This window comes from Moesziomyces antarcticus (genome assembly GCF_000747765.1).
Source record: "Moesziomyces antarcticus DNA, scaffold: scaffold_v10006, strain JCM 10317, whole genome shotgun sequence".
Lineage (NCBI taxonomy): Eukaryota > Fungi > Basidiomycota > Ustilaginomycetes > Ustilaginales > Ustilaginaceae > Moesziomyces > Moesziomyces antarcticus.
In genome coordinates, this window is record NW_014639004.1 from 15,735 (window position 1) to 43,384 (window position 27,650).

A 27,650-nucleotide genomic window follows, 5' to 3' on the forward strand; every position below is an offset into this window, starting at 1 on the left:
CCATCTTGCGCCCGCAAATACGCTCGCAGCATCTTTCTGGATCTGCACCCTCCGCTACCAACTGTGGGGTCTGCTCTATCGCATCGCAGGCAAGCCCTGTGCAGGCACGTCCGTGATCGTGCAGACTGACACTGCATGCCACAGAGCGCTCTCGGCTCGGTCTTCTCTCAGCCAAAGGCCACGAGCAGTGTCGCATACTAGTGTGTCAACATCTGATTTTGAGGAAAGCTACTCACGGCAGTGTGAGTGCAGCGTGAGCGCCGTTGCAGATCTTTCCCTTTCGAACCCATGTGCGAGGATGACCGCAGTTCCGGAAGGACGCTCGACAAACTATAAGTTGCGGCCGTCGAATCGAAGTCGATCTGCGAAGGTCATCAAGCAAACAAAGTTCAGCCAAGCCTTCCTTTTTCCTACGCAATGTCTCCCCCCACTGCTACCACTGTTGCCGTGCCAGCCGACTCCACGATCGGGAGCGGTGTGACAGCCAAGATCAAGACTGCTACCAAGGATGCTCAGGCCCAGGTATCCGGCCTCGTCAAGGCAGAGACCACCTTTCACGTCGACGTCGATTCGATGGACCCGAAGGTGGCTCGCTCGCTTATCGAAGCTGGCGTCCGACCTCATGACATGACCTCGAACCAGATCCTCGTCGGAGATGGCATCATGGACCCCGACAACAAGGAGATGCTCATGAAGACCATCTCGGAGGTCGGCTCGCAGGGTTGGGAGGCGGTCTACGATCGCATGAGCGTTCTGCTCTGCAAGCGCAATCTCCCCAACGTCTCCAACCGCGTTCTCCTTCAGACGAGCCCGAGTGACGCCTACGACACCGACAAGATCGTCGCGCACGCCAGAAAGTACGCTGCCGAATTTGAGCGCATCGGAATCGGCAAGGACCGTTTCTGCATCAAGATCCCTGCCACGGGTCCAGGCATGAATGCAGGCCCCATCCTCCTTGAGGACGGGATTCGAACGCTCGGCACTTCGCTTTTCAGCGTGCCGCAGGCCATCGCTTCCGCCCAGGCTGGCTGCCTGTACATCAGCCCGTACTTCAACGAGGTCAAGGCGCACGACCCCGCCACCGGCCTCTTCCCTAACGTGCGCAACCCTGCTACACAGCATCCCATGTCGCCTCGAATGGTGCAGATCTACAACGTCTACCGCCATCTCGCCCAGACGACGGGCAAGCCCCAGCCGCTGATCAAGGGTGCAAGCAACATCACGGCCGCCGAGGTGCTCGGGATGGCAAAGATGGGTGTCCACCACGTCACCATTCTCCAGCCTGTGCTCAAGCAGCTTTCCGAGCTTTCTGTTCCTGTCGAGCAAGAGCTCGAGGACCGTGCAGCGCTCGCTTTCGAAACGGAGAAGTTTGACGAAGCCAAGCCCTACAGCCGCCAGCTCATCGCTGAGATGCAGGAGCTAGAGAAGATCGACCCGCTCTCGCCTACGAAGGCCCCTCTCGAGTGGGGCGCTCACATCGACTATCTGGCGGATGGCGGCAAGGAGCTTGAGAAGGCGATCGAGGCCGATCCTCAGACTAAGCGACGCCTCGAAGATGCCCTCAACCTCTTCATCGATGCCGAACACCGAGCTCGCGACGCCATCTTGGCTGCCATGAAGACTGCCAACGTGTAAACGTCACTTTGTCCGTTACCTCTGCGTAACTCCGCAGCGGCTTTGCGAATAGGTCCAGAAACCTGAGAGCCACATCGAACTGGCCACGCAATGTGCGGTTCCATTCCCAATCAAATTCTGCTTCAATATAAATTGTCTAGTCTGCAACATCCAACATGATGAGGTGTGGCTTTCTTGTTGACATCTGCGGCCATAGAACCATGAAAGCACCGCATCCCGTCCGATCTGCGAAGTTAAGCATGGTATCGCCTAGTCAGTACTGCGGTGGGGGACCACGCGGGAATCCTAGGTGCTGCAGTTTTTTTCTTTTCTTTTCGCCCTTTTTTTGTGCCCATGGCGTGCGCGTTACATCGTGTTGCCGCTCCCGGCGCCTTCACGGTTTTGCGGCGCCTCTATGACGTGGCGCTCCTCTCACTTGAGGAAGCAGTTGTTCCAGTTGCCTCCGGCCTGGGCGAAGCTCTGACTGTCCACGAAATCCTCGACCTTGCAGAGACCTGCAGAGGCGTGGAGCCGACCTTGTGCGTGGGAGTTGCATTCTTTGAGCCCGGAGAGGGGGACAACAGCGTCGTTGAGCAGCACGCGGACGTACTTGCTCTTCTTGTTCTCGCATTTCAGTCGCTCGACGATGATACGAGCCCCCATCGGCACAATATGCGCCGAATTCCATAGTCGGTCTTTCTTTGGATAGCTGGTAGGGCTGATCTGATCCTTGAGCAGGCCCAAGACTGCGATGGCGGACGCGATCTGCGTGTCGTGCGTAAAGTCCAAGTAAACAGGAAGACCGATTGGGAAGGTCGTGGTGCTTTCGTCCAAGGTGGTGTTGGTCGACGTGTGGTCTTTGACTCGCGTCTCCGTGAGTCGCGCAAGCAGCTCGTTGACCCACCCAACACTCCAGGCCCGACCCAGGGGTCCACCATATCCCGCGTTCTCGTACTGCTGTAGGTCCTGGCCGTACGAGTAGAGCTCCCACTCGCGGAGGGTGAAGATGGCACAGAAAGGCGAAAGGCGACCGAGATAAGCCGACTGGAAGGGACAAGCGTTCTGCATGGCTTGTACGTCGGACGTGGTCAGATTGAGGTTGGGCAGGGCTCGCTGGAGCCTCGAGACGACCTTGGGAAGGTAAACGCTGTTCCACGCCGCAAAGGCCTTGTCCGACGAGGTGTCTTTGGCAGAGAAGGGGCACGTCCCCACCGCAAGTGAGTCGTTGAAGGTCGACGAGCTGTCAGGAAGAGTCAGCAAGGGAGCCGCCAGCCGTTCGCGCCAATTGAGTCCCAAGAAGCCTTCCGAGAAGGCCCAACTGGTGACATTGACCCTGCTCTGATCCGTTGTCCGCGCGAAGACGGGCAAGGATTGGTTGACGGGCGCATTGTACCAATCCTTTTTGCCCAGCAGATGGCCGTATCGGTTTCCGAAGTGGTAGCCGCTCGAGTGTGCATCCTGCTCTCCATATGAAGTGAGCAGCTCTGGCGTCACAGCGCTGTAAGTTTCGTTGAGCTTGGCGAGAAACTCGAGCTCGGGGTGGAGCTGTCCATCGCTCACGCTGAACTTCGAGTCGGCATTGTCTGCGGTGCTGGCGTTGACGAGCTTTGAGATCATGGTTGCGATTCCCGAACCCACTCCTTTCGAAGGACCGCGAAAGTCATGCCGCATGAAGAGATTGACCTGATCGACCTCGCAGCCCGGGAAGGACTTGTCGGGAATGTCGTAGCGTCCAACGTCGCCGCCTGGAACGTAGAAGGACCAGGCACCAAAATTGGTGAGAATGTTTGGGTCCACCGGTTCACCATGTTGAGTACTCGGCCATAACGAGGAGCCATAGCCTAGCGCACTGGCGAGCGCCAAAATTGCTGGTTTCAGCTGTCTCATGTTGCCGTGTGAAGAAGCCGAAGCTTTAGGCGAAGCGGTCTCACAATGAGATCCGACCTGTCTCGTAACCGCCTTGTTATATACCTTCGACTATGCAGAAGCCTCGATGAGCGTGTGAGCTACATCCTGGGCGCACACAGGAAGACATCAAGGGACCATCGCTCCCTGCAGAGTCGGCAGGGTGCAGATGGCCGAATGTGAGCGTGGGGGCAGATGCACGAGCAGGACGTGGCTGCCGAGGTAGCCGAGCGGCCCGTGATGGAACTCGACTTGGGCAGTAGCGTCTCGCAAATTCGCCGGAACACGTCGGCGCTCCTGGATCCGAGCCGAGGTGGGAGAGCACGTTCCATGCACCGCGCACTGTTCTGCAGCTTCCGTCCGCGTGGTCGCTCAATCGTTCTGGAGCCCATCTTCACGTTCCGACCGGCGGCCAGGTTCAGGGTTTGGTCGAGATCCGCTCCCTGCACGAGCGAAGCACGTGCTGCCTAGCACACATGCTCGTACTAACTGACCAGTTCATTCCTTTTCGAACTTCACGACTCTGATGCGCTCGGATGGTCTTTGTGGAGCTAGAGCAACACTGATGGAGTCTAGGACGAAGTGTAGGTAAACTTGACAGAGATCGGGGTGTGGTCCGAAAGCGGTTTGCCCGAAGCATCGGTGAATTGGGTGCCCAGGTACTGCCAGTCGCTCGGCTTCAGCGTGACGTTCTTGCCATTCTTGTAGAGTACCTTGTCCACCACCTCGCAGTTGGTCGTAGTCGGGACAGGGTCGGCACAGACCAGGGCGGGGTCGGTCGATGCAGGCGCCTTGCCAGCGCGGACAAGCTCAACCCAGGTGTCGACGAGCTTGGTTTGCGACAGGAACGCGGCCAGGTTGTCCGCAGGGCGGGTATAGCGGCTGTTCGTGTCGCCCATCACGATGACGGCTCGACCAGCTGCATCGGAACGGCTGGCAATTGCGCTGGCTACCTGGTTGAAGTTGGACGTGCGGGCGGTAGAGTCGCCTGCATCTGAGCCGGCATCCATGTGCAGGTTGAAGACATCCACCTCTCCGCCTGTGGGCAGCTGAAGGGTCACAACGGTGTATCCCTTGGGGGTGAGGCAGTCGCCCTCGTTGAGGTTACACCTGTCCCACTTGACACGCGACAAGTCCTTGAACGGGATGGTGGCGAGCGTGTTCAGCCCGGACCCGAATGGCACGCCGCCCGACGTGGGAGTGCGATACGGGTGGTTGTCATTGTCGTAGATATAAGCGTGATAATTGAAGTCCTACGATGGAGTCGAGACATCACCTGGTCAGCAATCCGTTTGTCGTCGGCTTTTCTTTGGCGATCTGCACTCACTTCTTGGACGTTGATCAGGTTGTAATTGTACTGTGCGAACTTTTTGCCGATGGCGATCGAGTTGGCCTTCTTGTCGCTGTCTCCGTTGCTGTTGAGGATGGAGGGCAGACCTGCCACGTTCATGGTGACGGCCGTCAAGCTGCCGGACACCGTCGGAGCTGCCAGAGCCATGGTGGCCAGCTTCAGCAGCGAAGCAAGAAGAAGCAACGAGGTCTTCATTTTGACTCGTTCTGTTCTGATAAAGTGGTTCGCCCCAGGGTCTTGAGCACGCTGTTCGAGGTATCTTGCTCGGCGTTGCTCTTTATATGCATATGCAGCCCATATCCTATGCCAGCATTGACCACGTTCATGAATGCGGAAGAGAGGACACAGTGAGATGCCCTCCGAAAAGGACAGACGTTGTCAGCATGGAACTTTTTCCCTTCTGAGCGCGGTGGAGCACTGTGTTCCGAAGGAATGTGCCCACGCCCGAGTCGGCAATCTCGTAGAACGCTTGACAAGCAAGACTCTTCGGCACCCGATCCTGCATCGTTGTATCGAGGTTGAAAGGCCAGACGTAGGCGACTTGGCAGCTAGCAAGAGCAGGACAGTGCTTTACGCAAGGTTTGCATTAGTGTGGAGCTCGCTAGACCCACAGCAGGCAGGTGCGCCCAGGCGCATGGAAGTCAGGGGATTTAAGAAGCGAGCGCAACGGTGCATTCGGCTCGGGACAGGCTTGCTCGCGGCAATTTGCTAGAAGCGTTCCGTGCACCGAGAAACAAAAGCATGGTAGCGGCTGCTGCATTGCGTCAACGAGCGTAGCCCCGCGCATTTGACTTGCAAAGGTTTTAGCGCCGAGCGAACGTGCTCAGATGGTTGCACGCCGGTCCGTTTCCCGAACTCGCTCCTTACGGTACACCACGTGGCCAATGTGCGAGCCGTCGAAGCCGAGATGTCCGCGGTGAGTGGTGCAGTCCACGAAGGTCGGTAAAAATGAGCTGCATTCACACGATCATGGTGCTAGTGTCCAGAGGGCAGCACTGGCATGCCGAGCGAAGCGTTAGAAGTCATGTAGGTCGAGGTGCGCCACAGCAGAGTCGGTACCGAAATTTCCGGTGCGAATCCCGCGGAACGGTACCCGACGGGATCGTGATTCCGTTCGACGTGGGAGTTTGACAGAGGAGAGAGGGAGAAGCAACAAAGGCGTCAGTACTCCGGGAGGGATCTTTCTAAATTGAGCAAAGAGCCCAGGGATGCGTACGAGGAACTCGCAGAATGCGTCCTGCTCCTCCTCCAGGGCGGCCTGGTCGGCCACGTGTGTATTGGGAGCACCTGCACACACGGGCTTGCGGTACTTTGGCATCATGAACTGAAAGCTGATTAGCCCAGCTTCGTCCATACGGAGCGAGGTTTTGATGGACGAGCGTAGCACGGTCATGGTGCGCGAAAGCAGTGTAAAGTCGTACCATTGCTCGTTGCTGCCGGGCAAAGCGACGAATTTCTCGATCACGCCGGTGGGGTCGGCGGAGGAGAGGCTGGCTGGAAATTCCATCTCGGACGATCCGGTGTCGGAGATGGCGCGGAATCGGAGCATGCTGGCGGCGTGCCTCCTTTTGGAAGCGGGCAAGGGCGTGGATGCGTCGTTGGCGTTGGAAGGGTCGGAGTGAGGCGATGCCATGAGGATTGAGAGCTTCTTGCAAGTAGCATCGATCTCGGAAAAGGCGGCATGCATGAGGTCGGAGCCGACGATGACCTGTGCCACCATTTGACGAGGATCGAAGACCATGTCTGTGAGGAAGCTGGGTTCGTATGTGGATATGGAGCAGCGTGTGAGCACGTTGGCTTCTTGTTCGAGCTCGAGTACGAGAGGATGGCCGACGCCTTGGTAGGTGAGCTTCATGCGCGTTGCTTTGGCTGCAGATGAGAAAGGATGGGTGCGCTCGACTGATGATCCGCGGTCGTGGCCGTGTGGATCAGCGGTGCCGTCCCGGGTGCGAGCGTATCCTCTTGCGCCAGCTGCCGAACCACCAGGATTCGACGCATCAGATCGTGCTGCGTATTGGCCCTGACCGGTGGATTGCGGTCTGGAAGGCCCGACGCCACCAAAGATGTTGAGGCACGAGATCCAGGTTTGAAGGTTGAGTTCGAACGAGACACTTGCGGGCTCATCTTCAGGAGCGTCGGCCTCGCTGTGAGTGCGTGCAGGTGGAACCTGCTGGCGTGCTTCGGGTGAGGCGCGATCGTGACCCGTTGATGACGCAGATGATTGTGACGCGTCGCTCTCTTCGGCGTCTCGTGCGGTCCTCGTACGCTTGTTTGGGCGGGTGTGCCTCGTGCTACGGCGAGAGGAAGTGGCGGCTTGCGCACTGCTAGACGGTGGATGAAAGCGGTAGGAGTCAAACATGTGAGAGTAGAGATAGGCGTGCGCCTGGAGAGTGCGATTGAGCTCGGTGACGATCTCCAGTCCCGAGCTAGATGCGATGACGACGGCATGCTGCTCATCGCAAAGAGGCTGAAAGGTCAGCTTGGTGCGAGAAGACGACTCTTGATCTGCGGCGATGTTGAGAGTCGACTCACCGTCTGAACCGCCACTGATTTGAGCAGGTTGGCGAGTCCGGTCACATCCGCTACGGTGGCCGTCAGCACCTGTTGATCAGAAAGAGCCGGACGGAGATGGGTTTCAATCACGGCTGTGAGGCTCGAATCAAAGCAGCGAGGAGAGATCCTACCATGGACGACACCGCTTGATCAGGTGCCTGCACTGGCATGTTGGATGCAGAGCGTTGGCCCTCGGAGATCAGAACAGCTTGGAAAGCAATGCCGCTGGACAGTGCAGCCTGGAGGCACTAACGGACCCTATGCGGATGCGAGAGGCTGAGTCGAGCGAAGGATGCTGGCGGAGGTGGAAGAGGCAGGCCGTGCGCGTCCTGACATGGCCTGGCAGCTAATTTTAAGCCGGGCCATCCGAGTGGCTCTCATGCATGGAAGAACGAGTGGAGGCGCAAGGATCCGACGCGTCGTTGCCGCTCTCTTTTTGCCTTTGGCGTGGCTTCGTGAATGCTTGGACCCTGAACAGTTCTTTTTCTTCTCCTTTTCGAGTCCCCTTTTTTTCGCTTCGAATTTCCGGATGGGAATTGTTCCAACGCAGCGCCATCACCGCCGCTTATGCTCCTCCACCAGCAGCTGACTTGGTGCACCGCACACTTGCATTGCATGACAGTGTGTATGGCTCAGGCTATCGCGCTCCCGGTTGACTTCGCTTGCACCTCATCATTGTGGTCTGCGTCGCCTTTCACGCCAAGTGTCGAGGATCTCTGGGATCCACCTTTTTCATGTTTTCTTGAGGGCGGTTACGAGCAGCTCAGCCAGTAAATAGGCGAGCATATAAGCGAGAAAAAGGGTCTTTTGCTGAGGTCATACAGAGGGTCGTCTGCACACAGAAGCGGAGCAGCATAGTGGTGCATGTGTCAGAAATGCCAAAGCCCCGTCCTCCTCCACCCAAAGCTTCTCCCATCGCCCGAGAGCTCGGCTACTCGATCATCTTGACTCTTGCGAGCGAGCGAGTCCTTGTACCTTTCCTCCCCACACAGCCCAAACCTTCTTCGAATACCTATTGATCAAACAGCCGTCGCCTGCTGGACGAGTGGCGACTGCCTAGGCATTCAAAAGCAGCCGCCATTGTCGAGACGCATGCAGGCTTGAGGCGGCAAAGCGAACGGCGGTTGCTTCCCAGCGACGTACACGCGGTCGGATCCAGCAGGCGGTCATGCTTGGCGTCCAGCAGTTGCCGTCTGCATGGCTTGAGGCGGCGGTGACAAGTCCGACATGCGTGTGGAGCGCTTCCATCGCCGTCCTGCTTTGTCTCATACCACCAGCTAGAGCCTTGACCGTCAGAATCCTCTGCGAACTCTACTCGGCCGTGGTCCATCGTCCATTTGTCTCCGCACCGATCGCCTTTCTCTTCTCTGCTAACGATGGCCCATTGCCAAAGTCCGACTCACTCTGGTCTCGACTCCAAGCGGCCACCACGCTGCAGTGGCGCGTCAAGCACGCCGGCCTCAGGCATGAAAGGCACATCGATTGGACTCTGCCTGACCAGCCCCAGGAGGGCGACATGATTGAAGCCTGGGACCGCATTGCCGAATGGGATTCCGCCTGCTTCCATCCTCGCAAGCTCGAACAGCTCCGACGCTTTGGCGACTCACTCGCGGACGAGACTCTCGCTCGCCTCGATCGCCCTCCCGCCGTTGAACCACCCTCCACAGATACACTTCGCAGGATCTTTGACGAGGCCTCAAGAGGCCAGGTATCTGGCTCTGATCAGCCTACGGAATGTCAAGCTTTTTGGCAGTCCGTCGACCGCAGGCCTCCACCAGGAGCAGGCGCATTAGGGCTCGATTGGTATCGCTCCCAATACACTCCCGAGGAGGTCCAAGGTCTGCCACATTGGCCGCAACATCCTTATTCAGATAAGCAGGAGCCGGTTGCTTCACTTCCCATCTGGTCCCCGTCACATTCAGACTGCATAGACGCTAGGAACAGTCTCGAGGAGCTTCAGGCGGAAGCCGAAATCATCCGCCGCGGTCAGGATGTCTTTTATCGATACGCTGGACCCATCCTCACCGTGCTACTCCACTTCAGCCTTGCCGGCGGGTTCGCTTCGCCCAGAATCACCGAGGTGCTCAAACAGACTGCGTATCTCGTGCCCTCGTCCGCCAGCGTTCCAGGTCAAGACATGCCCAAATCCGCTTCTGCCAGCCTACCAACGATCGAGGACCTTCGACGGGTCTTCAAGGTAGACAAAGCGCGAGCCGACCGTACTTGGGATCGGCTCCTAGAGACCACGCAATTCGTGCTCGACGTGATGGAACATGCCGATAGCCTTCGTCCACCGAGCGGGTCTGCTGCCACGCCTGCTCGCGCCACCGCATCTTCCGTAGATCAGGCGGCATCATCGGGTTCTCCTGAAAGCGGAGGCGATGGCTGGCAGTCAGCTGTGCGCGTTCGTCTGCTGCATGCCAACGTGCGGCGGCGTGTTCTCAAGATGGCCGAGCGGCGGCAGGCAAGTTCCTCACATGGCGGCCAAGCCATATACGATGTCGAGAAGAACGGGGTGCCGATCAATCAGGAAGACCTGCTCGGTACATTGTGTGCATTCTCGTCCGCTCCACTCGCCATGCTCCAGAAGATCGGCATCACTCCTACAGCGCAGGAACGTGAAGACTACATTGCGCTGTGGAGGCATGTCGGATTCTACATGGGCATCGAGCCGGCGCTGTTGCGTCGCGCCTTCAAAGATGCCCACACGGCCGACCGTACGCTGTGGTGCACCATCCTTCACCTGTTCAGCAAGGTCGAAGTCTTGGACGCTCAACCAGTCGGCGGCAAAGGCTCTTCAGGCCCAAGAATGCAGGGCCCGACGATCCCCGTGCTAATCGCATGCGCGGACCGACCGCCCTTCCACACGCCACTTTCGGCGCATGTCGCCATAGCACGACGTCTCATTGGCAAATCTTTGGCTGACGCGCTCGCGCTGCCAGCTTCATCTGCCAAACGCGAGGTGCTGACGGACATCGCATTCCTTGGCATGCGCGTTCCGATCGTGTTCGGGAGCATCTATCCACGTTGGTCGTGGGAGAGGCGCCGGCTCCAGCTGGCTCGACCACTGCTGCGTCGCCTCATCGTGTTCAGTTTCGGCGACAAGCGGACCAAGTTCGAGATGCCTCCGCATCAAGGCGCGGCGGCGGCGGCTGAAGAGTCCAAGCCGACCGAGGGAGAGCGGGTCAATGTCCAGACGCAATCACGCAACCACCAAGAGGTCCCCGTAGACAAGGAGGCCAACCTGCAACTCGTGCGACAGTGGCGTTGGCTAATGCGCGAGATGATAGCCGTCATGGCCGCGAGCGCTTTGCTCGTGGCAGGTGCCGCTGCAGCTTGCTATCGGCTCTTCGCTTCGTATTAGTCCGGCAAGTAATGCACAAGCGTAGATTCGTCCGGAGTGATCAGGTCAACACGCAGTGCGATACGGCCGAAGCTGTCTGGTGCGCCCGCAGAGACTCCTCTCAACCAATTCGTGTGCCAAATGCTCTTATAATTACACACATTCATCCAACGAACACCAATTGGCCGGTTGGCCCAATGGTAAGGCGTCTGACTACGATTGGCTGCTCTCCTCAGGTGAGCAGCTGGTAATCAGGAGATTCTGGGTTCGAGCCCCAGGCTGGTCATTTCTTTTTTTTTGGTTCGTGCACAGCTGGACTCAGAGTACAGCTGGGATTCTTTTTGTTCCCGATTCGCCCGCTTCGCTTCGTCTGGTACGCGCGTCTCAACGAGACACTCCGAGCTGGTTCATTACGACGTGCGCGGTTGCCACAGGTTCCAGAGCTTGCTTGATCCTGACTACATGGCGAGGCAGTGCTGGATGAGGCGGCGCTCGAACTTGGGCTGTCTAACAAAAGTCGAAGAGAATAACTTATGGGGGAGGTCTTTTTTCCCCAACGTCGAAAGCGAGAACAGATCGGCTTGGCATGACAACGTATGCCAAGCCGCTCAGTCCGCCTCATCTCGCGTAGATGCGCAGGTGACCAGTCTAGTTACTTCACAACGCGAGAAGGCTGGTGGCGGTCGTGCTTTCAAGTCAAAGCCGAATCGAGACCGTGGAATGTGCGAGTCCGAAGTGAAAGGGAAAGTGGAAGACGGGACGACGGAGTCCGAGCGTTCGCTGCTTGCCGGAGAAAGGATCTGTGAAATTTAGACCGCTCTAGTGCAGGCGGGCCAGAACGCGCCGAGCTCGCTGAACTGGGCCACGGGCGGTGCCGATCGACTTTTCATGCCGACTTGGCCTAGCGGTGGTGATCCGCTGCACTGGTTCCCGCTGGGAGCGGCAGCTAAAAAAAATGGGCGTCTCTCCCCGAGCGCTGGTGGAATCTGAAATCGCGCTACTTATACTGCACGCCCGCATGGCCAGGGAATGCGGATGCCAAGGGAGCCAACTCGGCTCAGGAACGGTCCGTGCATTTCTTTTTTGTTGTTTTTTCTGCCCCAACCAATTTTGTTGCAGTCCGATGCGCCGGAACGTAAGAGCACACGTCGGACCATCTGATCAACCGCAAAGCCGTCTGGAACGAACCGGGGGGAAATGAGGCAAAGCCCACTAGACCATAGCCATGCTCAAGCTAAGAAAACAGCGACCGCAAGAAGGCGTGGACAGGTTCCTTTCACTTGGGAGGCGGCCGCGTCCCGCCGATCGGACGCATCGCGTTTTTCCACCCGAGTGCCCGTCGCTTTGGACTGTTGTTCTCTGGAACCGCCCCCTTTTCCAAGATTCGTCAGGCGCGCCTCTCCCGTCCAATCGGTCTCGGTTGTGACCCGAAATCGGTGGCCAAACCTTGTTGTTTGCATGGATGGAGCTTCTGGCAGCCTTAGGTGAGGACGGGCGGGCCGCTTTAGCGAGGCGTTCTCTCGCCCTTTCATCGTCCACCTGCCCTGTCGCGTCCAGACTTTTTTTTTTGGGTCCAACGGCGGAGGATCATGTGCCCAGCGAAAACAAGCGGTCCAAGAAGCTTCGGCTGCTGAAAGATGGCGCCGCCTTTGTGCGCAGCCGCGTTTGGTCGGGCGAGAGACGCGCGCTCGCGGGACGTCGCCATCCTCGGTCCAAGTGAATACGTTTCAACTTCCGCCGCGGTTGCGCCGAGCTCGAGCTCGAGTGCCGAGTGCGTGCGTTCTAGAGCCCAGACTCGCGCATCGGTCCGCAACCATCGCGTGCATGAAATTGCATGCCGTGTTGGCCATCGCTTTGATCCATCTTGCGGTCCTCGCCCCCTTGCCAGCCCTCGCAAACGGCGTGCGACCGCTGCGTTTTTGTTGCGAGAGCAAGCAGCTCCGACTCTGGGGGGAAAGAAGGGGGCAGTCTGGTCTTTCGTGCTATGGGCGCTAGGCTCGCTCGACAGTCCATCGAAAGGCGACTCCGATTGTGACTTTTGTCAGGCAGTCTGGACCCCGACCGCGAGCCAGGTCTTCGGACGCCGACGTTCCAATCAATTGGTTCAGCATCGGGCTTCAAGTCGGCTGCAGCTCCGTTGGTTCTTCCTGCCCCTCCTCTCTCTCTTTGCCTGTCCTCCTCGCAGATGCGCTGGACTGCCAACGCCGCCCTTTTCTCCCTCGCCTCGAGCTTATATGCGTGGAATCTATGCACGGACAAAGCGGATCTTTCGACCGGAAACTTCGTCCCATCACACCTGCATCATCCTGGCGCTCTGCTGCGTTGCTCCACGACTCCGCTGTCGCCAATCTCGGCTTGCAGCGTGGTTCCACCCTCGGCTGCACGACACCGACGAGGATCCATGATCCGCTGCATTGGTTCCACCCACGCACGTCTATAGGCTCAGCAAACACCAGCGCCAGAACAGAGTCTGCAGCCTGTGCAGCTCTGCCGTCTGCAGCCTCGGACGGCAGGCTCTCACCTCGCCTGCTGTAGATCGGTACGCAGACACAATCGACTCCACAGAGCATACGCACAGGCGCAAAAACCTCGCTGTTCCTGCGCCTGCGCCGCTTTCCGCTTCACTGCCATCTAGATCGAAGTGCCCGCCAGAAGAATGCCAGCCGACCGGACCGGTAACTCACCCACGCCGCTTTGATTTCGCCCGAGCTCATCCTCGCCTCGTCCCAGTCGGTCCCGTTCGAACTCAAACTCTGTTCTTTGGCGCATCCATTCAATCTCACCCATCGGCACTGCCGGTGCTGTTCGACTCGCGCAAGAGCACGTCAAGCTTTGACGCAGTCACGCTCCCGTCCGCACTCGGAAAGTCGGGTTGGATCCGCACCGATCCAGCTAGCCTCAAGGCATTGTTCCCTCTTGCCTTTGAACGCCCTTCGAGTAACCTTCAAACCCACGCGCATACTTTTATGCCGTTTGGGCTGCTCGGCTCAGGCTGCGCTTCACGCCGACCGAAACCTGTCCGAAACGCCCGGACCAAGCGCTCGACCTGGGAGCACACGGGGCGCTCAGCCCTTCGCGCAACTGCATTCGAGCTCGAACGCCTGATCATGGGCAGCAGCGAGTGCCTCGGTAGCATCACTACGACTTCCACGCCCAGTACCGACACCGACCGTCTTTCCAGGACGTTCAGCGACTGCCGGCGTACCACAAAAGCGCCTGCCCTTTCCAGCCATCCTACCGGCGGGCCCTACAGCGACTGCACTCTCTTCATCGATGACGGCCGCTCTGCCGCTCGAGATCGTGGATCTCATCCTGCTTCTGTCGCTCGAGCAGGGTGGCGGCTCGATCCGACGAGGACGTGAGGCTCTGCTTCCGCAAGGAGCCTCCTCGACCACGCCGCCAGCGTCGAGCTTGTCGCCGGCGGCCTTGAGAAGGCTCGAGCAGGTGCTTGACCCTTGGCAAGCTGCGGCCATCAGCTGCCTTTCACGACATCATCGCCAGCGATTTGAACAGCAGCTCTACCGACACATCTATCTACACGACGTGCGTACGATTGCGCTCTTGTGCCGCACGCTCACCGCCCGCCCCGATTTGTGCAATCATGTTCGCTCGCTCGCTCTATTCTGCGACCCGTCGGATGGCAGCCATCGACTCCCATCGGGTGTGCCGACTGCGGACTTTGTAGACGGTGTTTCCGAAGCATCAGCTGACATCACGTCGGCAGCGGACGTGATCCTGTCGGCATGTCCGAACATCACCCACCTGCTCCTCTCCTGCGATCAATTCAGCAGCTTGTCCGCCGGCATCTACCGCCTGCTACGGCCCAAGGAGATCACCCTGGTAACCGTTGCCAGCGTCGCCGTCCTCGACGGTATCGTTTCGCGCCATCGCGACCTCATCGCCGCCGCTCTCCAGGACGATCCAAGGATGCGTGCCATCTTGGGCACCACCTCGTCCGCCGCGCCCGACGAGCCGTCGCCAATCGGTGAAACGTTCTCGGCGCACGAGTCATCTCCGTCCCCCTCGTCCGCACCGCCCACACCGCATGCAGAGCGTTCACTCTCACATCTTCATCTCGTCAACTTCGATGGCCGGCTTTTGCATCACCTGGCCACGCTCTCGTCGCTGACGCATCTCGTCCTCACCCATCCAATTCTCCCAGAGACACGTCCGGGCATGCCGGGCTTGTCAATCATCCCGCGCTCTCACCTCATGCTCCTCCTCGGCTCGGGCAACATCCAGCGCATCGTCATTCGCGCCGACCTGGCTACTTGCATCCGTCTCGTCGAGGAGCTCGCCCCAATCGAAGATCAGAAGCTCGTCTTTCGTCCTCTCGCAAAGTCTGGCGACCTTCTCTTTCCCGAGCCAGAGCGGCGTCCGCGCTTCTCCGCCTCACTCACCGCACAAGCCTCCAGCCTTTACGATGCGGTGGCGGCAAGCAAGCTGGACCTGCTGTCCGAGTTCTTCGGCAGAGTTCGCGTCCATGCGCAGCGATTCGAGTCGGCGCTGTCTTCGGACGATCCCGACACCAGCCGTGGCTCCTCGACTCGATTCCGTCACCCGCGCTCATCGGATAGCTCTGGCGGTGCTACTAGCCAGAGCGCGTCCACTGGGTGGGATGACGATGGCTCAGACGACGTCGATGACGAAGTCTTGCAAGAGTTCGGCGCCGAGGATAGTCCCGAGCCTCCTGCGTCCGAGGATCCCGGTCGTTCGGTCCCAGCGACGGCGCACGGCAGCACCAGCATCAACGCGCCCCCGCTCAACATCCCTATCGAAGAGCTTTTGCGGGCCGAGCGCTTCACGCCCGCTGGGCTCGCGCGTACTGCCGCCCCCGCCTCCCAAGCAAGCAGCGGCTCTCACGACCTCTCCTCCTCCGCCTCCTCGAGTCCACATGGCCAACGTCGCCGGCTCCACCGCTCACCCTTTGCCCTCCGCAAGAACGACCTTCGCGGCGCGACCAACTCGAACCTCGACATCCTGGCCAACTTGTACGAAGCGCTCGCGTCGCATGCCGGTTTGGAACAGGAGATGAACTTCTGGTGATCCGGCTGGCGGCACTTGATTTTCAGCCTTCCACACGATCGTTCCGCAACCCTCCGCCTCTTATCTAAGTTAGTCATCCGCATGATCCTCGCTAATCCAATATTGCCTTGCTGTCGAAAAGCAGCGTCTCTTTGACATTTCCTTACGCAATTTCCCGCGTGATCGTGAACAGCACCGGAAGCGGGATCACAGACGTGGATGCAGCAGACAGGAGTGTGGGAAGCAACATTGAATTGGTGCAATGGCGAAGTGTACTGCGAGCTTTTAGGTGAGGTAGGACTCGAGGCTTTCGCCGAGCGCGGCTTCGATGTGGACGCGGAACTGGTTGGCGTGACCGACAATGTCGTCGTTGTCGTCTTCGAGCAGTTCGGAGAGCTGGGCGATGGTCTCGGGCACAAGGGGGAGGAGGTGGTCCTTCTGTGCCGACCACATGTGTGCCAGGAGTTGGGTGGCAGTGGAACGGACGCGCGTGCTGTTGGCCGCGCGCGTACCCGAGGCTCGCTGGAGCAGCTTGGCGTTGAACAGCTTGAGCGTGGGTTCGTCATTGACGTTGGTGAGCAGAGCGGTGATGACTCCGCCAAGCGTGGTGACAAAGTCGGCCTCGTCAATGAACGTTCCCGCGCCAGCAAGCAGATTCATCTGGTCCAGTAGCGGCGTAGCGATGCGCGCCACACGCGTGGGGTTCCAGAAGACTCCCTCGTCGTGCGTGGCCGAGAGCTGGATCGAACGCACGACGTGCACCCACAGCTCGGCCTGCACGCTTCCGGCCGCGGGCGAGCGCGAAAGCTTGCTCCATCCCGACAGAAGCTCCACCACCTGGTCCAAAAGCGTCGAGTAGTACGACGACACCAGGCTGCGCAGAGTCTCGCTGAGAGCGTTGAACGTCTTGAATAGCACGACCTGTCGGGCCACCACGCCGTCGGCTGCAGCAGCTTCTTCGTCGGCATCGTCGACCAGATCCAGCACGGCCCAGTCGAACATGCGCATAAAGAGCGGTCGGAAAGCAGCCTCATTGAGCTTGAGTACCATGCGCATGAACGCCGAGCGCACCAGGCTCGACTCGACCTTGCCGATGGCCGCGGGCGACAATGCGCCCTCGCCGTCCAGGCTCGTGCGGCGTAGGTCGAGCGCACGCAGCAGGAAGCGGTAGACGAGCTTGTACGTCGCGCTGATAGCCTCGCGGTCGCTTTGGCGCAGCGCACGTCCGAGGAATTCGGCCACACCCACCAGACGCTCCGACTTGGCATCGGCAGGCACCTCGGCGCCCATCTCGTCGTCCCACACGCGGAACGTAGCTTCGAACACCTCCTTAGCGGGCGTCTTGCGCACGAGCGTCGAGACGAGCTGCGTAAGCGAACGCTCGCTGGCAGTCGACGAGCCACTGGCGCTCGCGATCGCCGCCTTGAGCTCCGGCGACACGGCCAGTCGGATCACAGAGCCAATGTACGACGTCATGAATGTAGGCACCGAGCCAAACAAGCCCGTCAGCGTGTCGAGCGCGCCTGTGCGCAGCGACGACACGTTCGACTTGGCCGCACCTGGAGCTGTGTCCTGAGCGTCCTCTGAATCCGAGTCCGAGTCGGCAGCGCCAGCAACCGTCGCAGAGGGCTGCGACACAACGGCAAGACAGAACGGCACCAGCGCAGCGATGTGCGGGATAAGGCGTGGTCCAAGCTTGGTGGTGAGCCTGCGGGTGATGGAGAACACGCTGATGCGCGCCGCTGTAGGCACAGCGCTGCGCGCATCCTGCGCCTTGGCTGCCGCCTGGCCGAGCTTGACGAGCGCAGGCAGCGAAGAGGCGAGCGAGCCATGCTCGGATGGCTGTGCAGACGACGCGATCGTCTTGAGCGCGTCGAGCGCCGCCTGGCGCAGCGCTTCGGCATCGCTTCCGCGCAGCGACGTCGACAGGGAAGCCTCGACCACATCGACTGCCGCCTTGACGATGACGGGAGTGAAGGTTGCCACCGTCGTGCGGTCTTGCGAGTTGGCCTGCATCGCCGCCACGCGGCTGGCAAAGAGCGAGAAGCCGCTCGTCCTGCGCGGCACGTCGTCGTCCTCGACGAGCTTCGAGACGACTGTGAGCACGTTGGCGACGGGCGAGAAGGGCATGGCCTTGTCCAGCAACTCAAGCGCCAGCGTTGCAATGACGGGCTGGGTAGTGCGCAGCTTCGCAACCGTCTCGAGCGCGAGCTGGATGAACGTTTCGAGTTCAGGACCGATCTGGCCCTCGGGGACGGCACCGACCTCCTCGGCAAACGCCTTGGAGGTGAGCACCTGGCGGATGAACATGACGAGCGCCTGAATCTGGCGCAGAGGCTCGGCTTCGTGGTCGACGTGCTCCTTGTCGAGTCGACCGGCGCGATCGAGGAAGACATGCTCACTGAGCGCATCGGTCTCGGCACGGTGCGCCCAGATACGCAGCACTTCCTCCAATACCTGGTGCAGCACCTGTACCTGCACCATGGCGCTGTGCGGCGACACGACCGACAGTGGCAGCTGCAGCGTCTGCTCCGCATCGGCGCGCGGCTGCTTGACGATCTTGTGCGCCGAGCGGTCGACGAGCAGCATCGCCACCGCAGCGGCAAAGTCGTCGGCGCCGAGAACGTCGACGAGGATGCGGAAGAATGTCTGTCGTCGGTGGCGCGGCACGTGCGCCGCTGCATCGGTGAAGATGCGCACAAACATCCTCGCCTCGCACAGCAGAGCAAACTTGCCCTGCTTGGCGGCGTCGGACGCCTTGAGCGAGCCGACGAGCGCCGGAACAATGCTCTGCAGCACCCGCTCCACCACCGAGAAGCTGAATGCATCGTCGCGCTGCAGCACTGTGGCGCCAACAAATGTGAAGATCGGCATCACATTGTGCAGCACCGCTTCAGGTGCCACATTGGCGATCCTGGCGAGCAGGAGCAGGGCATGCTGGAACGTCTGCGGGTTGTTGGAACACTTGATCACGCTGACGATCACATCGGCACGAAGCGCCTGTGCCACATCGGCCGGAACCGCTGCACCGGCCTTGGTCGAGGCGTCGATGAGCTTCTCGATGCACGCCATGGCGAGCTGGAGCATCTGTTCGGCATTGGCAGCGAGCATGGCCGAATGCAAGTCGACGGCGACACGGAGCACCTCGAAGAGCTCGTACAGCAGCATGCCCGAGCACACGAGCTTGCTGCCGACGGCCGACTCGAGCACGGCGACAAGCACGGCGCACGTGCGCGTCATCGTCTCGTCCGACGTCAGCATGGTGCGCGCGCGCTTGGCCTCGGGCCCGCTGAGCGCCTTGGTGGTGATCGCATCGCGCAGCTCCGAGAAGACGGCGATCAGAATCGCAGAATCGAGCTGCAGCTCGCGCAGCGCCGAGCCCACCTCGGGCGCGGCGGGCAGCGCTGGGTCTGCAACGATGTCGGCAAGATGCAGGTAAATCTCCTTGCGCATGGCGGGGGACAGGGTGGCGAAGAAGCCGGCCTTGTCGAGGGCGCGGACGGCGGCCTTTTGGACGAGCGCCTTTCCGTCCTTGCCAGCCACGGCCTCCAAGAACAGCGCCCACGCACCTGTGGACGCGGTCTCGACGACCGTACGGCTGCTTCGGTCGTAGGCTCCGAAAAGCAGCTCGAGGTAGAGCTCACGCTCATCGATCGAGCGCAAGCCCTTCGTGGCTGCTGCCACGCTTCCCTGAACAACGTTGCGGATGAGCGGAAGCGACATGTCGAGCTTAGCAGCGTCGCTGACGCCGGCAAGCGACTGCATGAGCACGAGACGGTTGGCAGCCGTGTCGAGGCAGAGGATGTGCGAGAGGATGAAGCAGACCATGGCGTGCTTTTCGCCGACCTCCTTGCGACCGTCGTGACGGCCGATCTGCAGCAGCTCTGCCTGGATCTTGGGCAGCAGCGTAGCATCGTTTCGAAAGCCCGATTTGCGCTCGAGAAGCTTCTCCAGGTAGTGCACCAGAGCGGGCAGATCGATGTACTGCATGGGGTCCGATCCAGCAGCGCCGTAGAACGATTCGTAACCGTAAATTTCGGCCTCCTCACCCTTCTTCTTCATCGCTTTCGCATTCTCAGCAATGTGCTTTGAGACGCGCAGGATGTGCTCGAGGCAAGAGATGGCGGCAAGTCGAATGGCTGCTTCGGCATCGGCAAGAGCCGCCAGCAGGAGCGGCACGACGACCTGGAAGTCTTTGGCCTTGACCTGGGCGCCGGCCTGCGCCTGTGCGGAGAGGTAGGCATCGGCGTGGCGCAGCGCCGCCAGACGCACGGCAGCACTGTACGACGCCGTTGCGTTGGTCCAGATGGACGCGAGGAAGGGCAAGCTGGCATCGCCGGTCTTGACGAGCAGGATCTGGAGCAGCAGCTTCGGCACCGATGAGGGAAGTGGAGCCGTGTTGACCACCGAGTACAGCGCGCCGAGCAGCGATTTGGCGGCTGCAACCTCGGCCGAGACCTGAGAGGTGACAAAGCTGTCGAAGGCGGGAACTTGAACGCGTCGGACGATCTGAATGAGCAGGTAGCTGACCAGAAGCACCGCGCTCTGCTCCGTACCAGCCGTCCTGGAGAGCTCCGCAAGCTGCTTGGAGTGCGGCGAGGCCTCGAGGGTGTCGCGCAGACCAACGGTGGACAGAAGCTTGACCTGATCGGTAGTGAGAGCGCCGGCGGCCGAGATCGACGGCAAGACGATGGTGTGGAGGCAAGTGTCGGCAAGCGTGACAAAGTCGTGGCCCTCGAGCTTGTCTGCGAGGTGCAGGAGCGACAAGAGGGCGAGATCTCGCGACATGGCCGCGCCAGCCGAGCTCGAGTCTTCGGCGATCGGTCGCGCGGTGGACTCGAGGAAGGCGATCCAGCTCGCGCGTTCCGCCTCGGCGAGAGGGAAGATGTAGGCGGCGATCGCCTGTGCGACCGCATCGTTGGCTTCGGCGGCAGCCATCGAGGCGTCGAGCGATGGGGCAATCGAGCTGAGCAGGCCCTTGACCTTGCGGCTGCCAGTGATGGTGGTGGCCGCCGCTTTTGCGAGCGCGGCACGAGCCTTGCTTTGCAGGAGGTTGGGCCAGACAGCTTGCCGCGCAACAGCGTCCTGGGCGTCGGCGTGCCTCTCGAGGTATGCGTTGAGGAGAAATTGGAGGTGCTGGCTGAACCTGTCGACGGAAATGCCCTCTTCCGCCAGCGACTCGACGACGGAGGTGAGCAGAGTCTCATTGTCGAACGCATCGAGCAGAGAGGCAGGTTGCGAGTAGAGCACCTGGAGGACGTCGACGGACGAGTCCTGGATGCGTGCATGCAGTGCCTCGCGGACCATAGTGTCGTCGGCACGTGCACGGCCATCCTTGACCTGCTTGTAGAGCTGCTTAAGGGCGAGCACGCGCTGCGAGGCTTCGGCAGAGTGGATCGAGAGCCAGAGAATATCAGACTGGCCTTGACCATCGAGGCGACCGCTAGAGGCGTCGTCGAGCGACGTGCCGGACTCGAGGGCGAGGACAGCCTGGACCGTCTGCCAGATAGCAGCAACGCGAGCCTCGGCTTGGTCCTTGCGGGTGCAGTTGCGGAGGGCAGCGTCGAATACCTGGGGCTTTCGGGTTCGCACGGTCTGCAGAACACGGAGACGGTTCTTGTGGGCGTCCACCAGCATGTCTGCCTTGAAATGCGCTTCGAACGCCACCTCGAGCGCCTGGGACGATCCAACGACGGTGCCAAGACGAAGGTTGAGGAGCAACTCGGAGGCTTGGATGGCAAGCTCGTCGTGCACAACCTGGCCGCGCAACAGCGTGCTGAGAAGATCAGCCGAGGAGGCGTGCGAGAGACGTGCCGAGAGGGCTGCAAGCAGATGGGCGAGGAAGGCGCGTCCGTCGTACTGCTTGGCGAGCGCGCTGATCGAGCTGCCGGCCTCTGGCGATGCGACGAGAAGCGCGGCAAGGCTGTCCGGGATCAATCGATCGGCCGAGGTGGACTGTGCCGCGAGCGGGGCAGTGGCTACGCTGGAGCTCGCGCAGAGGGCAAAAGCACACGAGATCAGGGCGCGGTTGACGTTGGTGGTGATGCTGGACGAGGACAGCGACTTGGCGAGGCTGGTGAAGATGCCCTGAATGGCCTCCTTGCTGAGCGGGAACGACTGTGCAATGGTGCACAGGAGCATGAAGCCACCCATCTGCGCGTCCTGACCGAGCGAGGCGGTGGCTGCCACTCGGACTGCTGCGGGGAGGAGGATGGTGAGGATGGCCTGGGCATCGGCGGCGCGCGTCTTTGCCGACTTCTTTGAGTTGCTGGTGGATTTGGAGAGGCCCGAGACGTGCTGGGTGTCGTCCATTCGTGCACGAGCCGCACAGACCTGAACGAGCGTTGAGGTCCAGAAGTTGACGAGAGCTCGGTGTGGAGCGATGTGCAGAGCGATGGTGGTGTCGTTGACGATGAGGGACGAGAGCCAACGCAGCAGGTCGAGGCTGGCAGTGGTGGTGGCAGGCGCGAGGATGGCTGCATGGAGGACGCCGGCTGGAAGTGGACTGGCGGTCTTTTTGACGGAGAGCAGGAACTGCAGGTGAGGCTTGCCGTCGAGCTTGGCGATCGAGAGCATGCGTGCGAACTGCTGCGTGTCGTGATAAGGCAGGAAAGCGGCAAGCACGTCCTGGACACTGAACTCGTGGATGTGGAAGCGGCGTACGAGCCATTCGAGACACTTGGATGCGCCCTTGGAGAGGAGGAACGGCGAGGCGAGGTGGAGGAACTCCCTCACGGCCTTGTCGATTGCGTCGTTGTCCTCCTTGGGCAGCATGAGACGATCCATGCCTCTGCTCTCTTCGCCAAAGAGGAGCGAGGAGCTGGACCACTGCTGCAGCGAGGCATCCTGGGCGGAGAGCTCGGTCCATCCACTGGCGCCGAGCGCGTGAACCGTGAACAGGTCCTGCTGCGCCGCAGTCTTGGGCGGAAAGAGATACGAAGTGTGCTTGACCAGCGACGCGGACGAGGCGAGCCGCGAGGCGTTGTGCGAGCGCACGTTGGCCAGCTGGGCTGCGAGCGACGAAGTCATGGTTGACGATCGCTGTTTGCGCCCTTGTGCCTTCGTGTGAGGTGAAGAGCGAGCGTCGTCGACGTCGTCAGACTGCTTCGGATAGGTGTGGTTGAAGAGAGACAGAGAGAGAGAGAGAAGTTGTGGTGTTCGGTGCACTTTTCTTCCTCCGGGCGCTGGAAGAGGAATTATTCAGAGTTTCTTCTCTCTCTACGCGCCTCAGCCGCCTCCCCCTTCTGTGCCTTGGCCCAAGAAACCAGAAAAATGGAAAAAATCGCCTCCATCTCGGAAAACCAGCCAATTTCTAGCCTCCGCCGCAATCCGAATTCCGAGAAAGCACACTCAAATTCTCGCACGATTGAGCAGACCTTTGCCAGCCTCACGCCTCCTCTCTTTCTCCACAACCTCTCGTCCACCTCAACACAGATTGAGAAGCACCTTCGTCGGCAACTTCCCAGTCAATGTAATGCAATGTAGGATGTGTAAGCTAGAAATACAGCCGTAGGACGATGCTAGTCGTCGGCAGGCTCGGCTTCGCCCTTGAAGTAGTTGCGATAGATGATGATCGACTGCCCCTTGCCCAGCTTGGGCGAGTTGCCCGTGGCAATCTTGTTGCCCAACCGGTCCAGTTCATAGTGGATGGGCTTGAGCGCTGGCTTGCTCTCGCACTTCTGCGTGCCGTATTGCGCGCCCTTGCCGACGAAGAGCGGTCGGTACCAGCGCACGCACTTGCGCGCCTCCGACGAACCGGAATCCGACTGAGCCGCCCTCTTGGTCGGAGTAGAGTAGGGTGCAGCATCGCCCTTACCCAGTCGATGACTGCTAATGTCGTCGGTGATGATGCAGGCTTCAGGCTCGTGGTCGTGACGATCGGGGCTCGGTGGTCTCTCGTACGGCCTCTGGATCTTGGTGATCTTGTAGCGCGCCAGGGTCTTTTCGTTGTGCTTCTTGTGCACCGTGTCGGCCAGCCGCAGCTGGTCGGTCAGGGAAAGCGGCACATCGATCTTGCGCGCGGCGATGATATCGTTGAGGCTCAGAGCGCGCCCTCTCGACGGCGGAACGCGCGTCGCAGAAGGTGTGAGCGAGCGAGAAGCGTTTCGCGCAGAACGCAGCGGCCGGCCTGTAGTCGTTGTGGGCGGGACTGGCACAGCTGTAGCTGCCGAAGCCACAGCAGTGGCCGGTAGTGCCTGCGAGGTAGCTGCTGGTCCACTCTGCGTGCTTGTCCCGGGAAGCATCTCTGCAGACGCATCCGTCGGAGATGAGACGCTCCTCTCGTTGGCCAAGGGACGAGATGTCGCGGATGGCGGAGCTTGTGAGACGAGCTGGTCCGCGCCATCCGAAGATTGGGCACCGTCTGTGGCGATCTCTGAAGAGGGCGACTCTTCCGCCTCTGAAGTTGCTGGCGTGGTATTGGCCTTGGGTGCGCGATTCCTCGCTTTCTCTTGCATCGCCAAGCATCGCAATCGCTGCTGCTCGGGGTCGAGCATGACTGGAGGTGGACGAGCCGAAGCCGCAGGTTTACTCGAAGCCACCAGAGTGACCGGGCTCGATGAACGCACGACTCCTTGCTCTGGATTGCGACCAATCGCTCTGGTAGGACCGCCGAGAGCCGATCCTTTCGACGCCATGTTGACAGAGGGTTTGGCAGGTGAGGACCGTGCGGCAAGGGTGACGGAGGGAGTTGGATCCTCCGAAGCATTCACTCGAGTGCTTGCCTCGCTGGGCGCATCGAAATCACTGGCGGGACCCGCCTTCAATGCACTAGAAGTGCGAGCAGCTGGGTCGTCCTCGACAACCGTCGCGGACTTGGCGATGGATTTGTCTGCCTCCGCACCAGCAGTAGCAGCAGCAGTTGCGGCTTTTGCTGTTGGTGCGCCTGAATTGACGCGGTTGAGCCCGGACTGGGATGGTGCAAGCCTTGCGATCGCCATGGGTACTGGACGCGACGTCGGACGTACGGGTCCCGCCGATTGGCTCGAAGAGGCTGGTCGGGGAAGACGCGTGCCAGGGCCTCCGGATGGGAGAGAGCTGATTCCTGCGGTTGCCGGCCTTGGTCGAGGCAATCCACTAACAGACCGCGCGGGCTTGTCCGGCGATGACAATTTGTGTCCAAATATCGCCGATGCAGAGTTTTGTCCTCGAGAAGCTTTGGATGCCACCGACGGGCCTTGCGAGGACGATACTCCCCTGGAGGCAGGTTGCGCGGCTGCCGCTGCCGCTGCGGGGGCAGAGGCTAGTCGATGCTGTATGGCCTTTGCAGCACCGGACAGAGCCGACGGAGGCAGGCTTGTACCTTGACTGCCGAACCTGTTCGATCCCACGCTGACCGATCGCGCTGCTTTGGAAGCGACGCTGGGAGCCCTGGACGCCTCCTGCCCCGCCCTTTCGCCGGGCTTGAGGACGTTGGTACGCGCTGCGGCCGTGGAGTGCACCTGAACTCGTCGCGCTGGGATTCGCTCCGGTTTGGGACCGAAATCGACCGACTTGGCAGAGCTGTTGGTATACGCCTTTCTAGGAGATCTTTCCGGAGACACTTTCACGCCAAAGTCGGCTTCGTGCTGATGAATGGGAACGCGTCGAGCGGTCTGCCTGAAGACGGGTGCTGGTGACGCGTTGTTTGCATCAGACACGGAGACCGATTCGCGTGCAGGAGTCAAGAGCGAGGCATTGACCGCCTCAGACTCTTGGCGTACTGGAGATGAGAGCGGTTGAGGTGGAACTCGTGAGGCGCATGGAGAGCCGGTGCGGTCTGGTGAGGCGTGGGTTGTCTTTGCGGAAGGCGATCTGGCAGCAAGAGTCACGTCGTCTTCCTGTCGGCGAGTTGTGGCGCTGGGTGTTGTGCGACTTTCGGGGTCTGCGAATCTGACTGAAGGAGTGGCAGGAGTAGGAGCAGCTTTCGAAGGCGAGGGTGGAGCACGTTGCTCGCTGGGCGCAGCCATCTTGGGAGGAGAGGGCAGCGAGAACGTCGGCTCGGCGCGGCTTGGCGTTCGCGGTGTCTGCATTGCTTTGGCGGGAGATTCTGCAACGGGAGCAAATGCACCACTCGAGATGAATGGTGATGGGACGACAGCATGATGACCCAGTCGCATGGAGAGGACGCGATTTGCGGGCGTCTCGGGTGGCTGGCTGATGGACGAGATGTTTTGGAGACATGCAAATCGTGAAAGACCGGTGCTTGGAGGAACGAGCTGGGTGGAGGCCAATTGCTGGGAGGGGGTAGCCTGCACGGGTGGGAGAGCGTGCTGGAATGGCGACGGCGAGGCAAATGCGAGCTGTTGAGAGCCGAGCTTAGTGGGCGAGGTGGAGAGCTGCAAGGCACGCAACGAGAGCCTGGGTGATCGACGCGGCGAGCGTTGAGGAGAGTGAGCCTCGCGATTCTGGGACATGGTGGCACCGATGAGCGTCTCGACCGAGCGGATTGGGCTTTGGTTGCGATGAGGGGACTTGTTCAGCTGCTTAGCAGGGCTGTGGGAGGCCGAGTTCTTTGCAGGACTCTTCTGCGCCTCCACAAATGGATTGACTTGGCGGGCATTCCCGCATGGTGATTCTGATGGTCGCTGTTGGTGTCCCTCGTCAGCCTTGACATCAGTTTTTGGTGCTCGCTGCGGTGACTTTGGATCAGAGGGAGAATCTTGACGCTCAGCTGGAGTTGTGAGCGTTTGGACCTCTGCGGTCAGGGTGTCCTCGTCTGGCTCGCCTGCCGGTGGCTGTGTATCTGGGGTCCGAGAGGGAGAAGCGGAGGGAGACTTGGAAGGGAGCGAGCTGATCCGCCTGCTTCGCGTAGGAGAGACGGGGCTAGCAGGCGATTCGGCCACAGCGTCGAAATTGAGCAAGACGGAGCGGGAAGGGGTAGGCGCCGGACCGGAAGCGGACCAGCCGTAGTCGAGGTGATCGTCGACGAGCATGGTGTCGTCTGGATTGAAGCTGATGGGACGGCGCCGTGTGAGGACGAGGCTGTCCTTGTGCTTGAGACGCTTTTCGAGCACGCGCTGCTCGTAGTGGATGCGCTTCTTCTTTTCGGCCGACGAAGGCTTTCCGAAGAAGACGACGGCCGAGTCATCGGATTCGTCCGAGGAAGAGACGAAGTCGTCGGAAGGGCCGACCAAGCGGCGGCGCAGAGGCGAACGATGCCGAGTTGGTGAGCTTCGTGCGCGCACGGGCGAAGAGTGCTGAGGGGAACTGCTCGCCAGCGGGGAGCCCGACAAGGGACTGCTGCTGTGCTTGGCATCGTCGGTAAGTCCGATGGCGGGTGTCTTTGCAGAGCTGGAGGGCTGTGTGTTAGATGCGAAGCCCAGATTCTCCTTGTTGAGATCACGCACGGGCGATGACAAAGAAGAAGCGCCCGAGAGTCGCAGGCTTCGGCGAAGGCGCTGCGGTGAGGCCATGGCTAGCCTCGAAGGGCTGGCCGAAGGCGATGGAGCTGGTGGCAGGACGTCCATCGCAAGATCAGAAGCCAGGATCTATATCCGTGTCCGCGCTGTGTCCGCGCTCACAACCGTGTATTGCGAGTCCAGCTGAAGGGCATCAGCCTAGGTTGCCCAGGACGATCGAAGCGTTGGATCGATCAAGTATGATGGTTGTGCACAATGTTTTGTTGAGGCGGTGCAGCTATGGATAGTATGTCCGCCCTGAGAATGTAGCGAGTCAGACGGTGGCCGAGGCGTGTGGAAGATAGAGCGGATAGCGCAGATGCAGAGGCTGTAGGGATGGGATGGCGAACGGGAGCAGGTGTGCAAACAAAGCTACAAAGTGGGTCGGTCATCCGACATGTGGCCAATGCCAAAGTGCTGTAAGCCTGGACACCGAGAGCCGAGCTTATGCTGCACTATCTTCGTTTCGTTTGTGATGATT

The 27,650-nt window shown here is 60.3% G+C and overlaps 8 protein-coding genes and 1 non-coding gene across 9 annotated transcripts; 4 read left to right on the forward strand and 5 right to left on the reverse strand.

Moving 5' to 3' along the window:
* Positions 1-417: 417 nt before the first annotated feature.
* PAN0_006c2820 (transaldolase b) lies at positions 418-1,635 on the forward strand (the record flags this gene model as incomplete). The annotated part of the gene is made up of 1 exon (XM_014801463.1): positions 418-1,635. The coding sequence occupies one exon, from the start codon at positions 418-420 to the stop codon at positions 1,633-1,635; it is 1,218 nt and encodes a 405-aa protein (XP_014656949.1).
* Positions 1,636-2,046: 411 nt separating this feature from the next.
* On the reverse strand, positions 2,047-3,501 carry PAN0_006d2821 (phytase; the record flags this gene model as incomplete). Its single annotated transcript, XM_014801464.1, has 1 exon — positions 2,047-3,501. One exon carries the CDS (start codon positions 3,499-3,501, stop codon positions 2,047-2,049), a length of 1,455 nt encoding a protein of 484 aa, XP_014656950.1.
* A 590-nt stretch (positions 3,502-4,091) lies between these two features.
* PAN0_006d2822 (sphingomyelin phosphodiesterase 2) lies at positions 4,092-5,065 on the reverse strand (the record flags this gene model as incomplete). The annotated part of the gene is made up of 2 exons (XM_014801465.1): positions 4,092-4,772; positions 4,847-5,065. 2 exons carry the CDS (start codon positions 5,063-5,065, stop codon positions 4,092-4,094), a joined length of 900 nt encoding a protein of 299 aa, XP_014656951.1.
* Positions 5,066-5,885: 820 nt separating this feature from the next.
* Positions 5,886-7,593, reverse strand: PAN0_006d2823 (exonuclease Rec1; the record flags this gene model as incomplete). The annotated part of the gene is made up of 3 exons (XM_014801466.1): positions 5,886-7,319; positions 7,403-7,471; positions 7,555-7,593. The coding sequence occupies 3 exons, from the start codon at positions 7,591-7,593 to the stop codon at positions 5,886-5,888; spliced, it is 1,542 nt and encodes a 513-aa protein (XP_014656952.1).
* Positions 7,594-8,591: 998 nt separating this feature from the next.
* PAN0_006c2824 (TAT pathway signal sequence protein) lies at positions 8,592-10,787 on the forward strand (the record flags this gene model as incomplete). Its single annotated transcript, XM_014801467.1, has 1 exon — positions 8,592-10,787. The coding sequence occupies one exon, from the start codon at positions 8,592-8,594 to the stop codon at positions 10,785-10,787; it is 2,196 nt and encodes a 731-aa protein (XP_014656953.1).
* Positions 10,788-10,949: 162 nt separating this feature from the next.
* PAN0_t006c0001 lies at positions 10,950-11,052 on the forward strand. Its single transcript has 2 exons — positions 10,950-10,985; positions 11,017-11,052. It is a non-coding gene; the product is annotated as a tRNA-Arg (tRNA).
* Positions 11,053-13,422: 2,370 nt separating this feature from the next.
* PAN0_006c2825 (uncharacterized protein) lies at positions 13,423-15,812 on the forward strand (the record flags this gene model as incomplete). The annotated part of the gene is made up of 3 exons (XM_014801468.1): positions 13,423-13,441; positions 13,497-13,967; positions 14,020-15,812. 3 exons carry the CDS (start codon positions 13,423-13,425, stop codon positions 15,810-15,812), a joined length of 2,283 nt encoding a protein of 760 aa, XP_014656954.1.
* Positions 15,813-16,076: 264 nt separating this feature from the next.
* PAN0_006d2826 (uncharacterized protein) lies at positions 16,077-22,820 on the reverse strand (the record flags this gene model as incomplete). The annotated part of the gene is made up of 1 exon (XM_014801469.1): positions 16,077-22,820. The coding sequence occupies one exon, from the start codon at positions 22,818-22,820 to the stop codon at positions 16,077-16,079; it is 6,744 nt and encodes a 2,247-aa protein (XP_014656955.1).
* A 491-nt stretch (positions 22,821-23,311) lies between these two features.
* On the reverse strand, positions 23,312-27,238 carry PAN0_006d2827 (uncharacterized protein; the record flags this gene model as incomplete). Its single annotated transcript, XM_014801470.1, has 1 exon — positions 23,312-27,238. The coding sequence occupies one exon, from the start codon at positions 27,236-27,238 to the stop codon at positions 23,312-23,314; it is 3,927 nt and encodes a 1,308-aa protein (XP_014656956.1).
* Between the last annotated feature and the right edge of the window lie 412 nt (positions 27,239-27,650).